The sequence below is a fragment of the Phoca vitulina genome, unplaced genomic scaffold (assembly GCF_004348235.1).
Source record: "Phoca vitulina isolate PV1807 unplaced genomic scaffold, GSC_HSeal_1.0 scaffold7, whole genome shotgun sequence".
NCBI lineage: Eukaryota > Metazoa > Chordata > Mammalia > Carnivora > Phocidae > Phoca > Phoca vitulina.
Genome location: NW_022589710.1, coordinates 58,824,160 through 58,847,511, shown reverse-complemented (window position 1 = coordinate 58,847,511; position 23,352 = coordinate 58,824,160). Strand labels below are relative to the sequence as shown.

Below are 23,352 nucleotides of genomic sequence, written 5' to 3'. Positions count from 1 at the left end.
ATCGGTATTGTTTGTACTGTTTATCATTTCTAGAAAATTCTCAGCCGTTATTTCTTCAAATCCTCCTTCTCTTAACAGATAGCATAGAGTTGGGTCTTGCTTTTTTTTTTTTTTAAAGTAGGCTCTACGCCCAGCGTGGAGCCCAACACAGGGCTTGAACTCACGACCCCTGAGATCAAGACCTGAGCTGAGATCAAGAGTCAGACACTTAACCGACTGAGCCACCCAGGTCTTATTTTTTTATTTAGTCTGATAAGTCCTGCCTTTTGTCTTAAGTGTTTAGTCCCTTCACATTTAATGTAAGTAGTGGTATGGTTGGGTTTATGTCTGCAGTTTCTCTATGTGTCATGTCTTATTTTGTTCCTCCTGAACTGCCTTCTTTTTCTGTTGAAAAATTATTTTTGTAAAAACCCTTTAACCGTTAAATACCTAAACAAAGGAGTGAGAAATCACTTGCTGACGATGTATTAAATGTCTTTAATGCATTGCAAGTTTTCCCCAAAATAAAATCTAACAACACATTTTTATATTCAAGAGTGTTCGTAAATTCAGGTAGATTCACTCTCTACTGTACTTGGTAGAGGAGCCTTGATATTTCTTCTTTTGAAATACAGCTTTCCTCAAATTTCCAAGTTGATGACTACATTTTACTTGGTGTTTTCCTCATTGGCCCAAGAAGGTAGAAGTAGGTGCCAGGTGATGTTTGGAACAGTTGTCTATCCCGAGGACAGTGGGGCAGTCTGTCAGCCAGTGCTTTGATTAGCCCCTCGTAGACTTTGTGTTTCTGCCATGGGGATTCATTTTTAGATAAAATATTAGGATGAGAGCAGACAATTTTTGCTTTTTGTCTTGGGAAAATATATCAGAGAGTATCATATGTACGGTGGCATCTGAGAACAGTAGTATGACTAGAATGTTTTATTCTAATTCAGGAAGCCTTACAGAGGCCGCGAAGGGCAGCAACCGCTGGGTTTAGTCTCTTGCCCTGAGACAAATTGTGGTTGCACAACTTTGCTAATTACAGATTTTTAATTGATTTGAATTTTACTCTTTCTTATTTATACCATCAAATGTTACATGAAGCACAAGGAAGTAATTTTTGGAGCCTCTCAAAGATACAAATCCAAGTGGCATCATTGAGGTGTTTCGACAACTCTTTTAGATATGTTTTCTGACCCCTAACTTTGATACATGAGGAGATACTGAAACAAGCTTCGGTCACCTGGCCAGAAGACCACCATCTCCTCTAAACACTTCTGTGTATGATCTTCTACTCTCGTACGTGCGAGAGCAGATCCTGTCATGCAGATCCTGTCACGTGATCACATTTCTTTTTACGCCAATGGGAACTATGGAAAGAAGTGAACATATATAACATTTATTCACTCACTCGTTTAGCAGTAATAACCACTAGCATTTATATACCACCTTGGTATAGGCAACTCTTGTCAGCACTTAACACATTTTTTTTTAAGTGGGTTCCACGCTGGCCCCAATTCGGGGCTTGAACTCATGACTCTGAAATCAAGACCTGAGCTGAGATCAAGAGTTAGATGCTTAACCGACTGGGCCACCCAGGCGCCCCAGCAATTAACACATTTTAAACTAATTTAATCATCATGAGAACCACGGTAGATAATATCATCATCCCCATTTTACAGATGAGGAACTTGAGGCACAGAAAGGTAAACTAGTTTATCCAAAATTACCCACCTTGTCAGTGGCGGAGTCATGATTTGAATGCAGGTGGTCTGGCCTCAACATCTGTGCTCTTAACCACTGCTTTCGAAGCACTGAGTTCCTACCACATTCCACATGCCGTGCAGTGCTAGGTATCAGGAATGCTGCCACGAATAAGAGAAAGACAGTTTATGCTTTCTTAGAGCTAGCAATCCACATGAAAAGGATTTTTATGCTATCTCCCCTGTCAATCTTATCAATAAACTGGAAAACATGGTTAGGATCATTCTTTACTCAAGTGGAGCATATATCTGGTTTTAAAAAAAAATCATTGCTTGGCAAGTAAGACTGCCTCTTTCTCACTCTTTCTTACACTCAATTTAAGTTGAAATATGATACTGAGTAATGTTTTGACATAGTGATTACTGAGAGGCCTGGTGCTACGGGCTATCGTTAGGCCTAAGCTGAGTGATGGAGTCACGGACATGGCCATTAAATTTGCACGTGATAGAAAGTTGGGCCACAAAGCAAGTTTGTTCTCATTAACTCAAGAGAAGTAATCCGTGGATACCTGAAGGATGTCTGGGAGGGATGAGTGCAAGGCTACCAACCCAGGGATGCCAACCTCCCGGATACAAGTTGGAGAGGAGGATCTTTGGGCAAAGGAGGGTGGGTAGCAGCCTCAAAGACACCGTGGATCAAAGTGGAGCAAATTCAGTAAGTGCAGTAGCTTCTTTAAAATCAACTTTCCACAACAAAAAAACCACTCAAACAAAAGATGGGCAAAGGAACTTTTCTCCAAAGTAGATACTCAGCTGGCCAATAAGCACATGGAAATATTTCTTAGCATCACTAATCATTAGGAAAATGCAAATCAAAGCCCCAGTGAGATATCACTTCATACCTCTTCGGATGGTTGTTATTAACACACACACACAGAGGACAGAAAGTCACAAGTGTTGGCGAGGATGTAGAGAAACTGGAACCTTTGTGTTCTGCTGGTGGGAATATAAAATGGTACAGTCACTGTGGAAAATGGTATGACAGTTCCTCAAAAAATTAAAAATAGAATTACCATATGACCCAGCAATTCCACATCTGGGTAAGTACTCAAAAGAATTGAAAGCAGGAACTCAAACAGATCTCACACACCCATGTTCACAGCGGCATTATTCATAATAGCTAAGAGGGTAGGAGCACCCCACGTGCCCACTGATGAGGGAATGGATACACAAGATGTGATATATATGTACAATGGAATATTATTCAGCCTTAAACAGGAAGGAGATTCTGATACAAGCTACCACATGGATGAACCTTGAGGACATTAAGCTACGTGAAATAAGCCAGTCACAAAAAGACAAATACTGTGTGGTTACTCTTATATGAGGCTCCAAGAGCAGTCAAAATCCCAGAGACAGAAAGTAGAACAGGGGTTGCCAGGGGCTGGGGGAAGGGGAGAATGAGGAGTTATCATTTAATGGGTTTGGAGCTCCAGTTTTGCAAGAGGAAGAACGTTCTGGAGACGGATGGTCTTGGTGGTGGCTCAGCAGTGTGAAAGTACTTAATGCCACTGAACTGTTCATGTTAAAATGGGAAATTTTATGTTATGTGTATTTTACTACAGTTTTTTTAAAAAATCAGCTTTCCATCCTCTCCCTTTCGACATGTATAGTGATGGGAGGGTTTCCAGCGTTCTTGGGAGGTTGAGATGAGATACCTGGGGGCCCTTCTGCTCTGGGATTCTCTGGCTCTGGGTCCTGAAGCCACCACTCTTCTGGGAGGGGCTGGCTGAAGCAGGGAAGCAGCCTCCCCCTGCGCCGGCCCATTTATGTAATCTTTCTGTGAGGTTCTGGGTCTCTGGTGTTGCCTTCAGGGAATGTAGATGCTTGTTAAGAGAGAAAAATACCAAAAAGGCAACAAGAAATGGCTTAGAAACTGAAAAATTGGGTTTATGAGGCAAGTGTAGAAGAAAAACTGGAAAAGAAGAAATGGGAGAGAAATGTATTTGAAGCCCAAATTGTTTATGAGAAGACCCTTTCTTCTCCAGGACTAGGGATGGCCTTGTCCTCAGATTGAGAGTTGTGCTGGCCCAAGCTCTGCTCCCCAAGTCCACATGCATGCGGCCAGTCTAAAGTCCTCATGGGAGTCTCCTGCTTCCTTTCCAGAGAGTTCCCCTTTTCCTGGTTATTTCAGAGTATGCTGGAGAGAAAGCAGGACATGCCACTCTCCCACCAGCCAGGGGACAGAGCTCCTCAGGAGGCCCAGCAGCTGGGAGAGGCCAGGCTAGGGCAGCCACACCAAAGCCATCTATCCCCACTGGTGGCATGCAGGTTTATTTGTTTTGGTGCTTTTCTTTACAAGATCTCAAGTTCTTCTGAGTATCTCATTCAACAATTCAACGTATGGAGTATCATCTTCAGACTTCATACAAGGTGTTTCCTGAAACCTCTGGATCCCCAGCACCTACCCCCAGTGGTTGGCATGCTGCAAACATTAATACATGTTTGTGCAATGAATGGTTGAAAGTAATGACCCTGCTGAGTAGTCTGGGAGCCTTAGTTCATAGCTAACTAAGCATGTGTCTGTGTTTCTTCTATGGTCCATTTTGGTCTTAATCTGCCAAGTTTGCTATATAAAATAATGATTTCTGCTTACTGCATATGGGTCATGGAAAGTACCTGTGAGTTACCCAGCCAACTGTGCAAAACACATCCAACGGTCCAAATACAGTTCAATGTCCGTGCATTCATAATGGTCTTGTTGCATTTTAAGGTCATGAAAGTTTAACTATTTACTATTTGTTTAAAAACAAAACAAAACAAAAACACCTGAAAGAAGGTAAGGAAGACAATGTCCACATTTATCCCATGAGTATTCTCATGGGAACCCTGAGCCAGAAACAGCTGGTTGGAATCAATAACCCCACTACAGATGATCTGATTCAATGTCCTTTGAACACCCCCTAGTGAAAGGTCAGAGAGCCCCCACTTTCTGCCAAGGACGACGAGAGCGGTGTCCCCGCCTTCATACCACTCACAGTGGCACGTGAAGAGTTACTCTGGAATGCACCGAGTGCCTCAGAGGAAACAAAGATGGCCACCGTGGCCCCTGCCACCTGCATCCTGGAGAGCAGGGCCCCCTGTGAAAGCTCCAGCCCCCAGGGACAAGGGTCCTGCTTTTGGTCTCCTTCACACTGCTGAAACAAAGCCAAGCAAAACCAAACCAAACCCTTCATGCTGTTCTCAACGAGAACACGCAGGACGTCAAGCCAGAGAATGTGGGAAATGTAAAATAGGCCAGGATTCACAGCAGCACTGGCGCAAGGACTCGAGGGCCCCTTTGGCATCCGATCCCAGAGAGATGCATTGTCCACCTCTGGTCCCAGAGAGTTGGTTCAGTTTCCCAGCACCCTGCCTGGTTTCCTCTTTTCTGGCTCCCATCCTGACTTTGAGTGGAGGGTGCCATTTCGATCCTACAGAGCCTCCTGGATTCCTCTGTCTTTGTCACATCTGGCTTTGGGCTCCTTCCTTTCTAGGCCCAGGTGATCAGAGGATTCCCATTCTTTTGGCATCTGCCATCATCCACTGAAATAGACCCAAGTGTCTCCTTTCTTCACTTGAGCTCCCATCCTCAGACTTGGGAATATGGGGAAATCGGGGCCATGGGAGGAGCTACATCAGAAATAAAGACGGAAATGCTCCAGAGGGATGGCCTTTGGGGAGGGGCAGGTCAGTAGCGTTGCTTCTGGCTCACTCCCTCCCCCACTTTGGAAATGACCAAGGGCTTTGTGGTTCAGAGAGAATAGATTGTTTTGTTTCAAGCTTCTGGCTCACTCCCGCCCCCATTTTGGAAATGACCAAGAGCTTTGTGGTTCAGAGAGAATAGATTGTTTTTTTTTCAAGCCAGAGAGTTTAATGGGAAGACTTACTTTCAAATATTTCCTGTTCACACATTTACTTACTAGCTGGCTATGGTGCCAAATGCACTTGCTCACCAGCTTACTTAGCGAACAGAGGGCAGGTAGTCCTCGGCCCCTCACACCCCCCAGGGAGACAGCGCTCAAGAAGTAGTCTGGACCGTCCATGTCCGCTCTCTGCTGCTTTGTGGATGGCACCAGGTGAAAGGGCTCCCTTCAAAAACAATGCCAAACTCAGACACTGGAGGAGGTCTTTGACAAAGACACGGGCAGTGTGATTCCAGGGGTGTTTTTCGTTCACCCTGTCCGTGTCATTTCCAGCTTGGGTGCTGGTTCCGGTCACTAGTCCGACTTGAGCTTAATAGCCCAACCGGGAGCAAAAAATGAGCCAAACTGGGGTTTCTTGAGGTGACTTATTTTAGCTAAATATGTCAGTTGTTTGTTCTAAAAATACCGCTAGAAGGATGGGGGAGTATTCCAGATTGTTGACACTTCGACTGAAATGAGAAGTGAAATGTAACTGATAGGGGATCTAACAGGAGTTCCTGCCTGTCATAAAGAGGAGGCCGGATTAGGATACCGGGAGGTGCAGCTAAATCCTCACAGACGGCCCCGTCGGGGGTGAGGGGCTGCAAAGTTCTGGAGAGCGAGACTCCTGCTCCTGACACTTGAGTTTGTTAAATAAGTGTGGTGTTCATCTCCCCAGGACCCAGCAGACCTGGGAGCCTGGGCCGGGACGACAGGTGACAGCGAGGCCGGTGTGGGGAAATGCCAAATGGCCTCCCACGTGGGCCGGCGAGTTAGGCGGCATCTCCTTCTTGAGCAACTCAGGACCTTAAAAGCGGTCAGATTTTTAGAACTTCCTCAGTGGTTAAAAACTCCCAGACAGGAGTTTGCGGGTAAGCCGTGGGGGTCAGTTCCTGGACAGGGCTTAATCCCTAGAGAAGAGCCATGTTCTTCTAACCTCCCCCTTTGGTGCTTGTGTTAGCAAACCAATGATGAGTCAGCGTGTGCCTTGGGGTTTTGTAAAGACAACCAGGTATTCAGATTTGACTCCTGAAAAGCTTATAAACTAGGGGTTTCTGTCCGGCAGACTGTGCGTTGACATTCGCTCGCAGAGTCCCGTTAGGTCAGCGCACATTTTAAAAATGTTTGGATTTGATTACCTCTTGGGTAGGCAGGCACGACTCCAAACACTCCCTGACATCTTGAGCCCAGCTCCTATTTACTTGCCTGGTTGTGGAAGACATTTGAGTTCTCCATCCCGAAGAGGACTCCCAATGGCAGTGGATGACCGCTCAGTGCTCTGCAGACTCGGGGTGCCCTGTACATGGGTGACAATGTGAATGTGCCCCCTGGGTTGGTACACTGACCCTCCCTGGAGAGACTCTTAGGGAGGACTTGGACGGGGTTCTAATGCAGCCATCAGAAAGCCATCCCGGGAATCCCTCCAGAAGGAACGGAAGCATTCCGTTCAAGATCTTGGGTAGGGGCCCCCTTCATTTGTGGGCTTAATGGAAGTGGTTGATCAGAACTCCCACTGAATTTAAGCGTAAAATACTCCCAAAATTCTTACTGGAGTGAAATAAACACAGGTAGAATTTCCTAAGGTGGGGGGGCCTATGGGAACTCTTTCCTTTGGAGGTCTTTTAAAAAATCAGCCCATTGAAGGTTAGGATGGAGAGTTATGAACCAGAGTGGGGGTTCCTGAACTTAAATTTGCACACAAATCGTGTGGGAGTCGTGTTACATGAAGATTCAGGCATACTAGATCTAGAGTGGGTGGCTAGTCTGCATTTCTCACAAGCTCCCGGGGCTCACTGAGGCTGCCGGTCCCGGACCACACTCTTGAGTAGTGAAGCATTATAGGGACCACTCAAGGCCTTGTCCAGCTTTGGATTAATTGGAAAAATCTATATATTTTTTTCTAATGAGCCAATGAACCGTGTGTCAATACAGCAGTGAGGTAAGCCAAATGGTCAAGGAAATTGTCTGTTTCCTGCATAACAGTTGAGTAGATCGAGGTGACGTTTATTGAACACTCCCCATTAGTGAGTCCCCGAGCGGCATTAGAGGTCAAGTGGGAGCAGTCACCGGTTCCTTCTTGCCCCTGCCTTCCAGCGATAGTCAGAGAACCCTCAGCACGGTTTGAGGGCGCGGCTCTGGGGCTGGCATAGCCGTAAACCCAGCATCATCATTGTCCCCTCTGGTGGGAAGGGGGCCCTGCTGAGCTGTGTCAGCCCCAGCGGCTCACATGCCAGGCGCAGTCTGGATTTTCAGCAACAGTGACTCAGCCCAGGATCAGAGGCTGCTTTTTTGCCAAGAACACCACCATCTGGGATTGGATTGCTTTGAAGACCAGCCAGGAGAGGCTCCAAGACCAGCACACAGTAGGCCATCAGAAATGTTGGTGACAATAACATTGGGTTAGATTTCCTTCTTGAAAGCCACACTGGAACCCGGAAGAAACCCCTCATTCGGCTCTGAGGGGTTGGTTCGATTTATTTGGTAACATTTCCTCTGCCTGACCAGCAACGGGCTGCTTGCTTCTGGATCCTTTGAGACTTTGTTCCCAGCTGACTCATCTGGCTTCAAATTTCCATCTGTCTTCCCCTCGTCATCACATGCTTTTGGCACATCTCTTTTGATTTCTCTTACCGTTCTGATCTGTGGCTGCCAACCATCTCCTCAATTCACAATTTCCTTTCAACATACCTGCACCCCCCGGCCCCCTCTGCCCGACCTGTTTCTTTGACCTGGTGACAGATTCACACTTTCTTTCAGGTGTTTGGCAGCCAGACCCACCTCAGCTCCTGAGTCAGGCTCCCTGGAAGTGAGAGCTGGGGATGGTATTCAAGGCCCCCACGGCCATTGCCTCACTTGGGCAGATACCACGTGCTTTTCTTCACAGCTGTTTTGCATCCCTGCCTACATTCAGCAGATAAACAAAGAGCATGCTGAGCCCAAGAGCGTTCAAACACAGGCCAGCACAAAATACCAAATGTTCAAGGTTCCCGTGATTTTCATTCTGAATCAGCTGCCTTGAATACAGCATTTACAGATCGGCTAATTAGTGTGGGTTTTGTGTATTAATATGCATGTTTCCTCCTTGATGCACTTAATGAGCGCATTTTTTTTATACTGCCAGATAAATCATTAATTTAGTATTTCTCTAAACTTTTCTCATTTACTGTCATTGAGAGTTCTTCACCAGAAAGCTTTGTAAAGCATATTAAATTTCAGAATTTAGAAATATCTACCCTTGGGGTGCCTGGGTGGCTCAGTGGCCTAAGCGTCTGACTCTTGATTTTGGCTCAGGTCATGATCTCAGGGTCGTGAGATTGAGCTCCATGTCGGGCTCCATGCTGGGTGTGGAGCCTGCTTAAGATTCTCTCTTTCTCCTTCTCCCTCTGCCTCTCCCCACTGCCCTCTCTGAAAAAAAAAAAAGAAGAAGAAGAAGAAGGACGAAAGAAAGGCCCTTTTACCTTTATCTCAGGCCCCAGTCTTATATCCCAGATTCCAGACACCACTCCTGAGCATACTGTGGACGCTCACACCTCCCTGCCTATGCTTGAGATGTCCATCTGCCTGCCTGAAAGGCGCCTCCCCAGTGCCCCCCCTGGCCCCCCGTGAGGGTCCCACTTCTTCTCTGGGGTCTTCCATGACCCCCAGGCAGAGTCTCCTCCTTTTTGTGCTGCTACCGGAATTTTGTCCATATGTCCATTCATCACATGTGTACAAAACACTAGACCATGAGGGAAGATACCATGTCTGATTCCCCTTAGTAGCCTCAGGGGCATAGTAGGCACTTTTAAAATGATTGACAAGGGGCGCCTGGGTGGCTCAGATGGTTAAACGTCTGCCTTCGGCTCAGGTCATGATCCCAGGGTCCTCGGATTGAGCCCCATGTCAGGCTCCCAGCTCAGAGGGGAGTCTGCCTCTCCCTCTCCCCCTGCTTATGCTTTCTCTCTCTCTCTCTCTGTATCTCTGTCTCACATGAATAAATAAAATATTTTAAAAAATAAAAAATAAATAATAAAATGATTGTCAAAAGGATGAACAATTTTGAATTCATTATCAGGTACATTGACATATAGGTGGTCAACTATACAAATACAGCATTTTAACAGATTATAAAAAACATTTTATACCTATGAGGTGAAGAAGGAAATAGCTTTCTGCCTGAGGCTGGGGGTCATGGAAGATGTCAGATGGTGGGGTTGTCACAGTTGGGCATGGGAGGGGCCCTGAGGAGAGGACTTCCGGGAGGTAGATGCAGCACCATGAGCTCAGCGGGGAGATGTGAGGGTCTACAGTGAGCTCAAGGAGTGGCCTCTGGGGTCCAGCAGGATAAAGTTCAACTGGAGTGTTACTCTAGAGGTGAGGGTCTAGTGGTTAGGGCAGTTTCCAGGGGGTCAGGAAAGTCTTTCTGGGGATGATCATCAGACATTAAACCTGGCCTTGATAAAATGCCACTTTGAGACATTCCCTAAGGTGCCGAGGACAAGTCACAATGCCACATGCCCCAGGGTGTGGACCTTCTTTCTAAATTGTACACCAAGCCAAATGCAGCTGTTATTTCAAGAGGTATCTTGGGAGTCGTAAGAAATTCCAAAAATAGGGTAAAATATCATTTCTCTTGGGTTTAATGGAAAGTAAAACCTTGATTAACTGAGTCCTTCAAATGACTAGAATTTTACACGCACCAGACTTTGGGGTGAAAGAAGCAAGTCACAAAAGGCACAGGTCAATGGGATCATTTTTTGAAGAAGCACATATGGTGTATCCTAGGAACAATCCCCCAGAAGCGCAACCCCCATCTTCCTGTGGCCCCACTCGGGTTCCAGGGCCATAATCTGTCCCTAAACCGGGAATCCTGCCTCATGTTCATGACCAGGTCTTTTCTTCTGCTTGGACTCTAAGTTCTTTGAGGGCAAGGGACTATATTTTATACCTACTTTTAACCCACACAGTAACACAGGTCTTTGCACATCATAGGGTCTTAAGTATTTGGCAATGGATTAGAAAATGCTGTCTATCCTCATTAATGTCAGGAGTGCGGTTAGAATATTTTAGGTCACTCTCCTGTGTTTGTTGTTCAGTGGATCTGGATTTGCAGTTCTGGTCTACCCGTGACTGGCAGTGTGAACTCGGGCAAATTACTCTCAACCTAACCTGCACGGTCCGTGTAAGAATCAGCGGGTAAATATTTAACGTATCTGGCAGCAGCTCTTGTTCTTATTTTGCTTGTCTTGAAAGCAGAAGTTTCCTGGCCTGTTGCTTATTATTCTGCAGTTTAGAGCTCTCGTATTTTCGTATTTTCTGGAATTGCATTTCCATTTGGGAGCTTTAGCTCCTAGTACCTAAGGTTGGCTTTACTGAGGTGGGGGGTGGGGGGGAGGAGGAGCTCTTTGACCTGAAAGATGAGTAGATGCTAAAAAAGCAGAAATGGATGGAAAAGGCACTCCAGACAGAAAGAATAATAGCATGTGCAAAGGCCCGGGGTCATGAAGGAGAGTGACATGGAGGAAGTCGATCATGGCTAGAATGAGAGATATACACGATGGCAGTGAGCAGACCGAAGCTAAGCATTTGGGCAGGAGTCAGGTCAGGAACAGCATTGTGTGAGATGCTAGATTTGGGCTATCAGTAAACATAGTCAGATTCGCCTATCAGCAAGCTGCTTCTCTTCATTAATTTCCTGTAAGTTTCAGTGAGTCTCTGAACTGAAATTGTTGTAATTAGCCAGATGTAGGGGGTAGGAATAGACCACTTTCCCAGCATGTGACTTCTTACCAAGAGAAGCACCTTACTTAATTCACAGTGGGACTCGGCTAATGTGGCCGGCAGACATCTCAGCCCGTGGTCCCTTCCTTTTGCTCTGCCAGGTTGGCAGTTCCACATGCAGGAATGTAGTTGATGTTGGTTTGTCCCAGGCTTTTTCATGGCTTTTTTTTTTTTTTAAGATTTTATTTATTTATTTGAGAGAGAGAGAGCAGGAGCGGCGGGGAGGGGCAGCGGGAGAGGGAGAAGCAGACCCCCTGCTGAGCTGGGAGCCCGATGCAGGGCTGGATCCCAGGACCCTGAGATCAGGACCTGAGCCGAAGGCAGATGCTTCACCGACTGAGCCACCCAGGTGCCCCCTTTTTCATGACTTCTCATTTTGTCCTCAGGGTTTCCTCAGTAGGTTGAATCTCTAATATCTTTGGCCATCCGCTGCAGCAAACCAATGCCAGGCATTGTTTGCATTCTCTTCATTTCTGTGCTAATGCAGCATACACCGAGCCAGATGTTTTCGAACAGTCTTGAAATGTGTGAGCAGGGTTCGGCAAATATGATGATAAACAGCACTTGTCCTGTTTTCGGGATTGTTCTCTGCCCGTAGCCAAGCCGAGGACTGGGGACGTGGTGAGAAGGAGCAGTCTGTCGGAGGCGGTTCCTCTTCTCCTGCTTGTATTTGTGCGTCCAAGGGAAAACCAGGGTTCGGCATGTCAGGGCGTTCTGCCCATCGTCTGGGACGTACCCAACAGCAGCGGCCAGGCTTTGCTTTTGCTGCCCTGCCCGTGTTTTCTGGCTCCTTCTCTCTGCTTGTCTCTCTCATGCTGTTCCTCCTGCTTCACTTCCAGGTGCCTTTCCCATCATTTGTGCTCAGCACTTCTACTATTGTTCTTCCTGTCTGGTTCTCTTAAATTCAGCCCACACCTTTTCAACTCCACATCCTGAGTCAAGTGTTTGAAGGCTGTTATTTCATGTTAATTAGAAGTTCTTTTTCCAGCCAAGAAGCCTTGCATGCAACCATTCCCCCAAGTTGAGGCTTAGAGACGAGCTCTGGCGTTCTGTAGTTTGGGTGCGGTTAAGGGACAACTGGACAGGTGGAGCCACACTGCCACCGCACGCAGGGCAGCCTTCCCCACAGCCTCACCCCTCCCCGGGGCGGGCAAGCTCCAAGCTTGGCTAAGCCAGAAGAGCTCAGCGTGCCTTCCGGAGAACATCACCACGGTCCTAGGTGGGGTCTCCCTTGGCCAAAATTGCTTGGCAGCCAGACCCAGGAGGGTCTCTGGCGTCTGAATAGGTCTCTTCCAAATGCTAAAAGGTGACCCTTTGTAACACATCTTCCAGTTGACCCAAGTTTGGTGGGAGATTCTGGTGGAAAAAGGCTCCCATCACTTTCTGGACTGGTGAAGACGACAGCAAGAGTTGGCACCTGGCTCCTGAGAAACCCCTCAGGGAACTTCCACTTCTTGAAATGTTCTTGAGCAGATGTCGAGCCCTGTTCTCACATTTGGCCTCACCCTTTATCCCACCTGCTTGTATATCAGAGGCTACATCCCTGTCCGCAGACCCATGCTCAGGGAGGCTGCAACCCTGAACCCTCCAAGAGCCCCCGGCAGCCCCTTGGGCGTCTTGTGTTCCATTTGGAGGGAGGGGGTGGTACTAAACCATTGCAGAGCTTGGGCAGTGATGCATTCGGACCACCCCCTTTCCCTCTCCCACTGAGAAAAAAGAGACTTTCTTCCTCCAAAATGCCTTCAAATGAGGCCATTACATCATGCATGGTTGAGGAATTCTCTTGTTACTGGAAATACATTTCTTAGTCTTCTGTGGTTTGTAGAGAAACTAGTCAATGAGCCAATGTGGCCACAGAGTGCAATCCTAGGCACTGTGGAAATGAGGGGTTGATGTTCTTTTATGGAAGGGGGATAAATACCACACAACAAGAAGGGTTATTACAAAGATCACCTTGGTTGTGTTTGTGAAGTGCCCAACACAGAGCCTGGCACAGAGAAGGTCTTTAATAGACAGGAGCTTCCCCCATTTCTTTCTTCTCTGTATTATCATTAACAGCAAATACCAGCTAATGTGATAGAGAGTAGAGTAGACAGAGACGTAAGCATGGTATTGTTTGAGGAGGTGGGGTTGTAGCTGGGTTTAGAATTTAGGAAGAATTGAGAGCACTAGATTCATACAGATTAAAACTGAGGACATGGGGCACCTGGATGGCTCAGTCGTTAAGCGTCTGCCTTCGGCTCCGGTCATGATCCCAGGGTCCTGGGATCGAGCCCCATGTCAGGCTCTCTGCTCGGCGGGAAGCCTGCTTCTCCCTCTCCCACTCCCCCTGCTTGTGTTCCCTCACTCGCTGTGTCTCTCTGTCAAATAAATAAATAAAATCTTAAAAAAAAATAAAAAATAAAACTGAGGACACGGCAGGTATATTCATAGACTTAGGAAAGAAACCTGGCCTTTGGCCAATAAATTATATTGGTAGGAGTGAAGGGTCCAGAGGGATTCATGGCACAGAATGGGGTGGTGAAACAGGAGTGGCCGGTGGGCAGGGTGCCTTCGAGGACTCAATAAGGAATTTTGACTTATTATTATAAGCAGTAGGGAATCACTGTAGTTTCTTGAGCTTGGACTGAAAATGATTTTTAGAGATCTTCATAAGGAGTTTCTTAGAGCTGGGCAACTTGGGGGAACAGGAAGACCACCAGAAAGGTATCTGGGCTCATGCTGGGGCTTCACAAGGATAGTACTAATGAGCTCAGGGACCAGGGGAGCTGATGTCTTCAGGAAGGCATAAGTAGACTTTGGGAATGGGATAACCAAGAGGCCGAGAAAGAGAGAAGGGTCTAAGCTTAGCTCACAGAAGGTCTGGGCAGAGGGTAAAGCCATTGGTGGTAACAAAAATAAGAAAGGAATAGTTGGTGATTATGGAGTGAGCTGGTGAAGTCCTAGCCCTTCAGTAGCAGGGCTGGGAAGATCTGAGGAGAGAGCCTGACCAGATGCCCTCTTCTTTATGTGCCTTTTCGAAGCTCACAAGACTTATTCACCTTCACATGATGAGGATCTTGGTGGAAGGGGATTTGTAGATCATATATATCAACTGAGTCACATCTCCTGTGTAAATCTGTAAATAAATCAAGATTTGCTTTTAATGAATTTTTGAAGTTTTGCAAATAAATTGGTTTTGTTTTAAAAAGCAGGCTCTTAATAAAATTCCTGCACTCTCAACAAAATTAGCCACTGATGCATTTAACCTAATCACAAATGGTCACATTGGGTGCACCTGCATTTGCCTTCAATCTACAAAGCCATATATTGAACTGGGAGTTCTGGAACCCTTGGCCCTTGCTGCCCCTGCTTCCCTCGGATCAAGCCTTTGCCCACCCCATTCTAGAATGAGTGCCGTCACTTCCGGGTCTAAGCCAGGCCCCATGGGTGGTTCTGGTGGGGACTCTCTGGCTTGAGCTGTGTTTTTTTCTCCCTTTGTCTCCCCATCATAGACTACTGTTTTCCAAAGTGAAGTTGGAGTCACTCTGCCGGGGCCCGGATGAGGCGCTCCTCACTTGTAAGCACATGTTACAAATATGGAAATCCTGCTACAACCTAACCAATCCCAGGTAAGAGGCCAGCAGGGCCTGTTTTGCGTGGTTTTTACATGGGTCCCCGCCTCCCGGGGCCATCTCTGATGGGCGGTTAGCACGCAGGCATGGCCCCTGCTGCCCTGTGCACCTCCAGGTCCTCGTGAGCAGCAGAAAGTAGTGGTGGAACCATACACACTCCATTGTCAGGGGCTTTTCTTCCAGTGGCTGATGAAGCCCCCAGATCGGGAGTTTCTTTTCCTGTTGCTGCCATGGTGACCCACAAGGCCCAGTGACCGATTGATCACCACCTGATTTCTCTCAACCAGCCATTCATTTAAGTTCTTAGACAAGTCTTACCATCTTTCTGGTAATTTATGGATAGAGTAGTCAATTACATACTCCAGATTGGGGGGTCTTAAAGTAGTATTTAAAAGACCTGCAGAGACAGCAGGCCATGTCCTACTAAGGAGAGTAGAAATCACTATGGGCATGATAAAGTATAATTTTCAAACAGTTAAAATCATGACACAAACAGATATAAAATAAGCATGTATCAGAGGTTTCATTTACCTCATTAACTAACGGGGGAACCAGTAAAATGTTAAGACTCATTCAGAGAAGAATTTGAATGATAGATAAACGGAAATGAATTTGCAGAGAAATGCAAAAACAGTATCCTATAGGACAATGAAATATATGGTTTGGGGTTGTCTTTTTACGGGGTGGAAATCAGTTGTATCTCATTCGCCTGCAGAACAGTAAAATGACCTTAATCAGTCGGAGTCAGTCAGGGGTGCCCACCCAACCGAGGCAGATAATCAGGGAAAGTCCCCCTAGTTAACCCCCAACTCGCCGCTGAAAGACACCCAGTAACCTGTTGTGCCCATTTTCAAGTCTGGTCAATTTTTCCTGGCGTCTGTTTAAATTACTAAGTGTGTCCTGCCCTTGGAAGGAAGTCATTTAACGAAAAGGGACCTAATAATTCAAGTGCATTCAGACAACTGCTCATACACTTGGAACATTTTTCAAGCTCATAGCAAGATGTACGGACAGCCCACACAAGGCTCTTAAAAGTCAGGAGCCTAAAAATATTCAAGTCAAGTCGTAAATGTGTACTAACGAAGGATGTCACTTGCCCCATACAGCCCCCCAGGAGGCGACAGGCTGGTAGCCGTGATGTGCAGGGCCCGGGGAGAGGAAAGGTGGGATGGGCGTTAGGGAAGCAGCAGAGGGCAGGAGGGGTTCCATGTGGGATTTTATTTCTGTAGTTAAAATAGTCAAAATCAGGGGCGCCTGGGTGGCTCAGTCGTTAAGCGTCTGCCTTCGGCTCAGGTCATGGTCCCAGGGTCCTGGGATCGAGCCCCACATCGGGCTCCCTGCTCGGCGGGGAGCCTGCTTCTCCTTCTCCCTCTGTCTACCACTCTGCCTACTTGTGCTCTCTCTCTGTCAAATAAGTAAATAAAATCTTAAAAAAAAAAAAAAGTCAAAATCAGGGCCCTCCGTGTTAGGGAACTGACATTCGGCAGAGTTGTGACCACAGGGCCTTGTGGGCAGTGCAGCTGGAAGGGAGGGGGCTCACGCTGGCCAGCCCCGTGCCCCTTGCAAAGCTGGGGTCACGAGAATTAGCCAAGAATCCCTGTCACAGCCACGGCCTGTGGCACGTGACCACCCCATGCTCCATCTTCCTCTCGGTGAAAAGATAATCCTGAAACTGGCCTCTTCCCTTTTGCAGATATGTTCTGAAAATAAAGATCATTTTAATTTTTAAAGAATCCTACTTTTCTAAGTCTGTAAGCAGAAATAGAAAAGGCCCATGTTATGTTCCCGAAAAGCCCCCCACTCCCGGCCTCTCAGAAGCAGCAGGATTTAGGGAAGAGTCTTGGCCAGAAGCGCCGCTAACAGGAGATCCTCCCCAGGCTGGTTGCTTCCGTCCTGGAGCATTCCTTTGCCCGTACCCCCGTTCGAAATGAGAAAATAAACCCATCAGCCTTCATGTTGCCAATTTTCCCTCCGTTCTCCACACCTCTCCCACCTCCCCACATTTCCTCCCACTTAGCAACCAAGAATATTGAATGTGAGGAGAAAAAAATAGCAGAATTGGAAAGCTTTTTAAAAATACTTAACCAAATGCCTGGGCTGTGTCCATACTTCCTCCGTTTCCTGAAGGATCTTGCAGGGCCAGAGCAGGGAGGAACCCTGGCTCCAGGCGCAGAGTCTGGAGGGGGTGTGGGGGTGGGTGGAGGAGGACCCATCATGGGTTTGGGAAACTGCTCCTTCCAGCGACTCCCAAAGCCTTGGGGGAGGGGGAGAGGGGTGGTAATTGAGCAGCCCCTTAGTAAGGAGCTTCCTGATTGTTTTTTAAACTTTATTATTTTCTCTGGGATATAAATAAATGTTGCTCCTGTAGGCCTTACCATTGTGCAAACTTAGACATCCTCCACAGTATGGTTGGGTTAGACATGACCCCAGCAGAAGAATGAAGCATGAAGAGGGGAGGGCTGCGTCTTGACAAGGGATGGCATCCTTCCTTGTCCTCCAGATAAGGGCCGTTCTGGGTCCAGCAGCCTCGAGTCCATGATCAGGTCACGCATGGTTCTAGAAGAGGATAGAATCGCATGAACAAGTGCATGAGAAGCATCCCTGCTTTAAAAAAAAAAGTGCAATAAAAACTGGGCAGAGAGCATCTTGGCAGGTGGTTGGTTTCTCCCCAGAGAAGGTCCACGCTGACTCCCTGAGTCGGGGCGCCCTTGTTTCTGAGCGTGCTCACTCGTGGAGGGGCTTCTGCTCCGCCTGCCAGGGCTCCCCACCGTCCCCCACCCCCTCCCAGCTCCACCCTGGGGCTGGCCCAGGCCCCTACCGCGGTGAGATGATGAGGCACAGAGGGAGATAGGAGCAGTAACGGGCCACGTGGAGAAGAGACCGAGCTTTCCTGTTCCCTGCAACTCGTTCCCTCTTGATCTTTGCTTGAAGGAAGATCACACTGAGCTAGTGCTGAACCGAGCCTTAGACAACTTGCAAAGAGCGTTCCACCTGCAGGCTGAGAATGCATCTCTGCTCTGAGCAAAATGGTGGGTGGCGTTCTCTCGAGTATACATTTGGCAAAGGTGTGTGTCATTTCAGAAGCCTGGATTTATTTGCTGGGTCTGCAGTTTTACTTGCCTTTAGGAGAGAAAGCTATCTCTTGTTTCATCTCCTCTCTCTCAGTGAAGGAGCATGTCCCTTCAATCCTTGTGCCCATTGGCTCAGCCACTCAGAACAGCGGGACTGGTGACCAGGGCCTCACCAGAAGGTTCTGGCAGCCTCCTGGAATGGACAGTCAGCGTTTCAGCTGGGGATGGCAGCACCCTTCCCTGGGCCATCCGTGTGTGCCTTATCTTCAGCCCCTGCATCAGCCTCGTGAGATCGAGACTCTTCTTTCCATTTTATAGAGAATAAACAAGGCTGAATAACTTGCCTAAATTTTCCCGATTAAATAGGCACTAGAGCTCTGATTCAGGCCCAGGTCTGAGCTGACATCAGTGCTCCCTGCACCATGCACACTGCCTCTCCAAGTTGCAACCAACTTCCTTTCCTTTATTTTTATTTTTCATTGTTAACCACTTCTTTCCCATCCCCCTCACCCCTGTCACGTGGACCATCTCCATCGCGGAGCCATGTCATTGGAAGAAAATGTTTTCTTCCCCAGTCCTATTTCAATCGCTAACTTGCAAATCGCACTTAAAGTTTTTATTTAAAAAAAAAAAAAAAGTTTTCTTTACTCTAACCTCAGTTGGAAGCTGGAAACCCCATCCGGTACTAATTAATAGTCACCAGCGTTTTGGGGAAGCTTTTCTTTTTACAGAGCGTGCTCTCGTTCCATCTTCCAAGCAGCCCCATAAAGCCGGCAAATGTCATGTTCTTTCATACACATTTTACTGACGAGAATTGAGGGTCAGGGATATTGGGAGCTTGCCTTGACTCTAGTTAGCCAGCCGTGAGGGGCCTGGAGAAAAACAGGCATTTCCTCCTCTCCCACCCGCCCCGCTCTGGCTTCCCATCCCAGGCCCCTCTCTTCCATCCAGTAAATACTGTGCCAGGCGCTAGTTCAGAAGCCGGTAGGAGGCCGGGTCGCCACAAAGACCCCCGGGCTCTCACTCAGAGCCCACCACTAGCTTGCCTCTTGTGTTTAACAGCCTCTGCAGGCTGTGGGAGGTGGAGGATTTCCAAGAGAAGCTTCCAGTTCCAGTATAGCTGTAACCATCACTAGAATGTACTCTAAATGTTCAGTCCTGACGGGGAACAGAAGTCACCTGCATGCGTGCGTCTACCTGTGTGGATATCCACAGCTTACATACCGTGGATTTGGGGCTCCTGCCAGTGTCCTCCCCCTAAACCCTCCACTAGCACCATTGACCAGGAATGGTTCTTCCCTTCCTGCCATCCTCCTTGAGGGGGGCCCCCAGCAGCCTCCGGGCCAGGCACAGGATGTGAGGCCACTGGTAGTGAGGCGGGAGTGGGTGGTCCACGGCAGGGGCCCAAGCAGGGTCCCCCGGGGAGAGAGGAAGGCTCTTGTGAGAGAGACTGGCCAGAGTGAGAGAGGTAAGGAGACTCAAGGGGTGGCCAGGGCCTCCCTTTGCCTCTTCCTCCATATCCCAGGGGTCATTGCAAAGGCAAATCTCGATTGGTTAAGACTCCACACCCTATAAATGTAGAACTAAAACTTGCTTCAAGCAACCAGCACAATTCTCAGTCAGTCACAGCGTTCAGAGCGGAAACGAGCATCTCCGTTTTGAAGAGTGACTTGTTGCTTATGCACGGTTTTCAAAAGGAACTCTGAGGAAGAAAGAAGGAATGTGACAGCCCATAGTCTCTCAGCTGGTGGAGGGGAAGTTGATCCTGTGTCATTACAACAGTGGGGAAGGCTCACAAGTTAAGATTTGGGTTTTAGCAGCGGTTTCTAACATTGAGAGTAGGAGGCCCTTAACTCCGCTTCCCCGCACCTGCCATTGTACTAGAAGGCTAGGAATAAGTGGTCCTCAGAAATCAGCCAGCCACATTCACCTCGGGTGCATGTTTGTGGGTATATGTATTTATAATGACGCATGGAGTATACCTGAAAGTTATAAATCTTCTGAATGCGCTGTCCACATGACCTCAGTTCAGCCTCATGCCGCTGTATGCGGGAAAACAATCCTTATCTTCACCTGACAGGGGAGACCCTGAGGCACAGGGAGAGTAGGACCAGAGTGACCTACTTGTTAGGGACAGATAGAAGGTAAGATCCCAGACCCCTGGCTGGCTTCCAGGACCCAGCAGCACACGTCGCAGCTAATCCCAGGCAATGAGACTTGGTGAGCTGGGAAAGCCTGGAGGTTTATGGCCAAAGCAAACCCATCAAAAACCCAGGCGAATCCTTTCTCTGCAATGTCTAGCACCTTACCGTGTGTCCTAGAATCCCCAAGGCGATGAAAAAAATCACTATATTTTGAGATGACATCTTCTGAAAAGCTCCGAGGTGGGGAGCCATTGCAATATTCAGATCATAACTCTTTGTAATATTTTTCTAATATTTATATTAAAAATACAGGCATGAACAGTCCGATGTTAGCAATATGCAGTCAGTAATGTGATTCATGAACATTTGCACCTACTTTTATGTTGTCTTCTGCTCAGAGACAGTTATTGTTTCACAGTTGTGGAAATAATTAATAGAACAGTTTCCAAAAAACGTGTATCCAATGATGTAATAAGTATAGGCTGACAAATAGTCTGTACTGAAGCAAGTTTCCATCTGTTTCCTGTGGATTTCTCTAACTACATCACTGGACGTGGAAATTACAGCCTGCAAACCATATTAAGTTTCATACCAAATCTTGTTTGTACCACTTTTAGCAACAGCTGCATACAGGAAGGATGTTGTGTCCCTTTATTATAAAATTTGAACTTCTTAACAAAAAAAATACCACACCTAGAGCCCCCAGATCGACAAAACAAAATAGCTTCAAAGAAAAGCGTTATAGACTCAAACCTCAAGATATAGATGGGCTGCTTTTTGGAGCTTCTTGCATGGAATATCATGATAGAGGAAAAAAAGAAGAATGCAATTGTTTTTGCTTACAGGCTTCTTAGAACAAAACAAAACGAGAGTCTGTAGGAGCTAAGGTCCCCTACCTGTGTTTCTTTCCACTTAGGCCCCAGGTGGTCTCCCATGTGACTTGCCAAACACATGGTGCCAAGCCTGCTCTGTAGGGGGCGCTGGGGAGGGGGATTCAGTGCAGGAAGCTGGTAACATGCAGGCCTGGAGGCTGGTGCCCGAACAATGCTGTGTGTTCTCAAGGCCCAGCCTTCTCCAGCCTCTCATCACTGGACAAGCTGGATGTCAGGGGGTGCCAGGGACCAGCAGCTCCCTATGTGATCTCACGACTATTAGATAGGGACACAAGGGAGGCCACAGCTGTGATTGCCCTTGGAAAAGTAGGAGCCGGGGGTTCTCAAATCTATCTACACATTGGAACCATCTGGGGAGCTCAGAAAAATGTGGACGACCCCAGAAATATTGATGCATTTGGTCTGGAGAAGGACCTAGGCATAAGGGTCTTCTAGAAATGCCCAGGTGCCTTCCATGGGCAGTGAGGGCTTAGCTGTAGACCATTGATTTGTAAGACAATTCGAGGGTGGTGTATTTATGGGCTTGATGAGCTCCAAGACTTCCAACACAGAAGGCCAATCAGTTCCCCATTCTAAGGCGGACGGAGAACCTGGCTTCAAGTTTTCAGTTTTGTGTCTTATAATGACACCAAAGAGGCTAAAATTAGCAAGGGTCTGTGGGTGTGGTTTAAGCGTGTTTGTGACAGTGAGAATGGAAAGGGATCCCCGCCCAGGCCGAGCCAGGACGCAGGATGCCTTGTAGGCGACGGAGAGGTGCTGAGGAGCGTCCCAAACACACAAAAGGTGTTACTGCACGTCAGGGGTCGGCGATGGTTGATTCTGTGTCTCTCCCCCTGTCCCCCTTCCAAGGACTGACCTCTGCAGCTGTGTTTTGCAGTGATTCTGGACGTGGGAGCAGCCTCTTAGATAGAACCATTGCTGACAGACGACAGCTTAACACAATTACTTTGCCAGACTTCAGCGATCCCGAGACAGGTGAGAATAATAGACCAGAGGGGACGGAGCGGTGTCCGAGAGCGCGTGGGGCTGGCCCGGAGTGGCGAGTGGCGTGGGACGAAGACTGCCAGGGACGGGGCTCGGAAATGCTCCTCGCGCTAAGAGCTTAAATTCAGTCGAGGCGCATTTTCTCCAGTGTCTTTTCAAGTGTGTGTTCACAGCAGGGGACACGGTAGCGCCTGCCTGGCACAGCTTTTTGCGATCTTTCTATTTGTCCCCGTGCTCTCAGAGCCTCGAATTCAAAACTAAAATTAGATTGTTCACATCCCCATGAAGCTTCCCCTCTGCTTTTCTGTTTCTCCCTCTCCAAGTTTCAGATCTTTCTGAAATCAGGTTTTGATTTTTAATCAGTTGACCATAGGAACATCCCCACCCCACCCCCTGCCCCCAGCAGAAAGGCCCTTTAGGGACACAGGTGGGTTCTGAGCTTCTGATTCTCCTGTCCCCCGAGCAAGTGTGTATACCTTGTCATTTGCGTTTCCACATCTGCCCAAGTACAGAGGAGTAAATACACCTCTGTCATTTCCAAAACTCCAAACAAGTAATTCTAATAGTCCTACTGACTATTCAGTGGTGGTTTGGAGGATATAAAGAAGTTCCCCTCTGCTTCGAGCCTCAAAGGTAGTTCCAGAGCATCATTTGAAAGCTGGTTCTGTTGCTTCTTCACCCCCCGTCCACCGCCACGGTGCCCCGCAGAGGGCCTGTGTAAGGCTTCATCCCCATCCCCATTCATGCCTCCTCTTTTCTGGGCTCGCTTCATGAAAGCAGCCTCCAGGTCCTTCTCCTGACCTTGTGACAGGTCCCAGCTCCTGCCCAAGCCCTTCCGGAGAAAGGCAGAGAGCAGCCCTGGGGTATGCACAGCCATCTCCTGAAAAATCTTGCCCCTGGCAGGTTGGGAGAGATGCCACCTCTAGAAGCCAGATGTGCTACTCGCCCAAGCCCATGCTCACAGCTGCCTGCAGACTGCCTTCCTTGGCTAGGTTCCCTTGTACCAAAGTTAAAGTCAGCTTCAGAAGTCTGATCCCAGGGCCCCGGGGCTCCCAGGTTAAGAGTGTTGGGTATTGGATGCAGCACGAATTGCAGATCAGTGCAGTTCAGCAGGGTTGGCGGCCACTGCTCAAAATGCAGACCGACAAAGCCACAGAGAAGCCCACCCCCTGCAGTGGCCTGATCCCCGCCCCCTCATTGACCAGCAGTCCTGGGGAGGGGAGCCTCTGACTTTAAATAGCACAGCAGTCCTCCTAGAGA

The 23,352-nt window shown here is 47.8% G+C and overlaps 1 protein-coding gene across 6 annotated transcripts in view; it reads left to right on the top strand.

Moving 5' to 3' along the window:
• Window positions 1-23,352, top strand: part of TTC7B (tetratricopeptide repeat domain 7B) — a 246,829-nt gene that overhangs the window by 164,548 nt on the left and 58,929 nt on the right. For all 6 annotated transcript variants that reach the window (XM_032405782.1, XM_032405781.1, XM_032405780.1 and 3 more), the window contains 2 exons: window positions 14,881-14,997; window positions 21,986-22,083. In XM_032405782.1, the coding sequence (XP_032261673.1) occupies window positions 14,881-14,997; window positions 21,986-22,083 (215 nt within the window). The remainder of the gene's footprint in view (window positions 1-14,880; window positions 14,998-21,985; window positions 22,084-23,352) is intronic.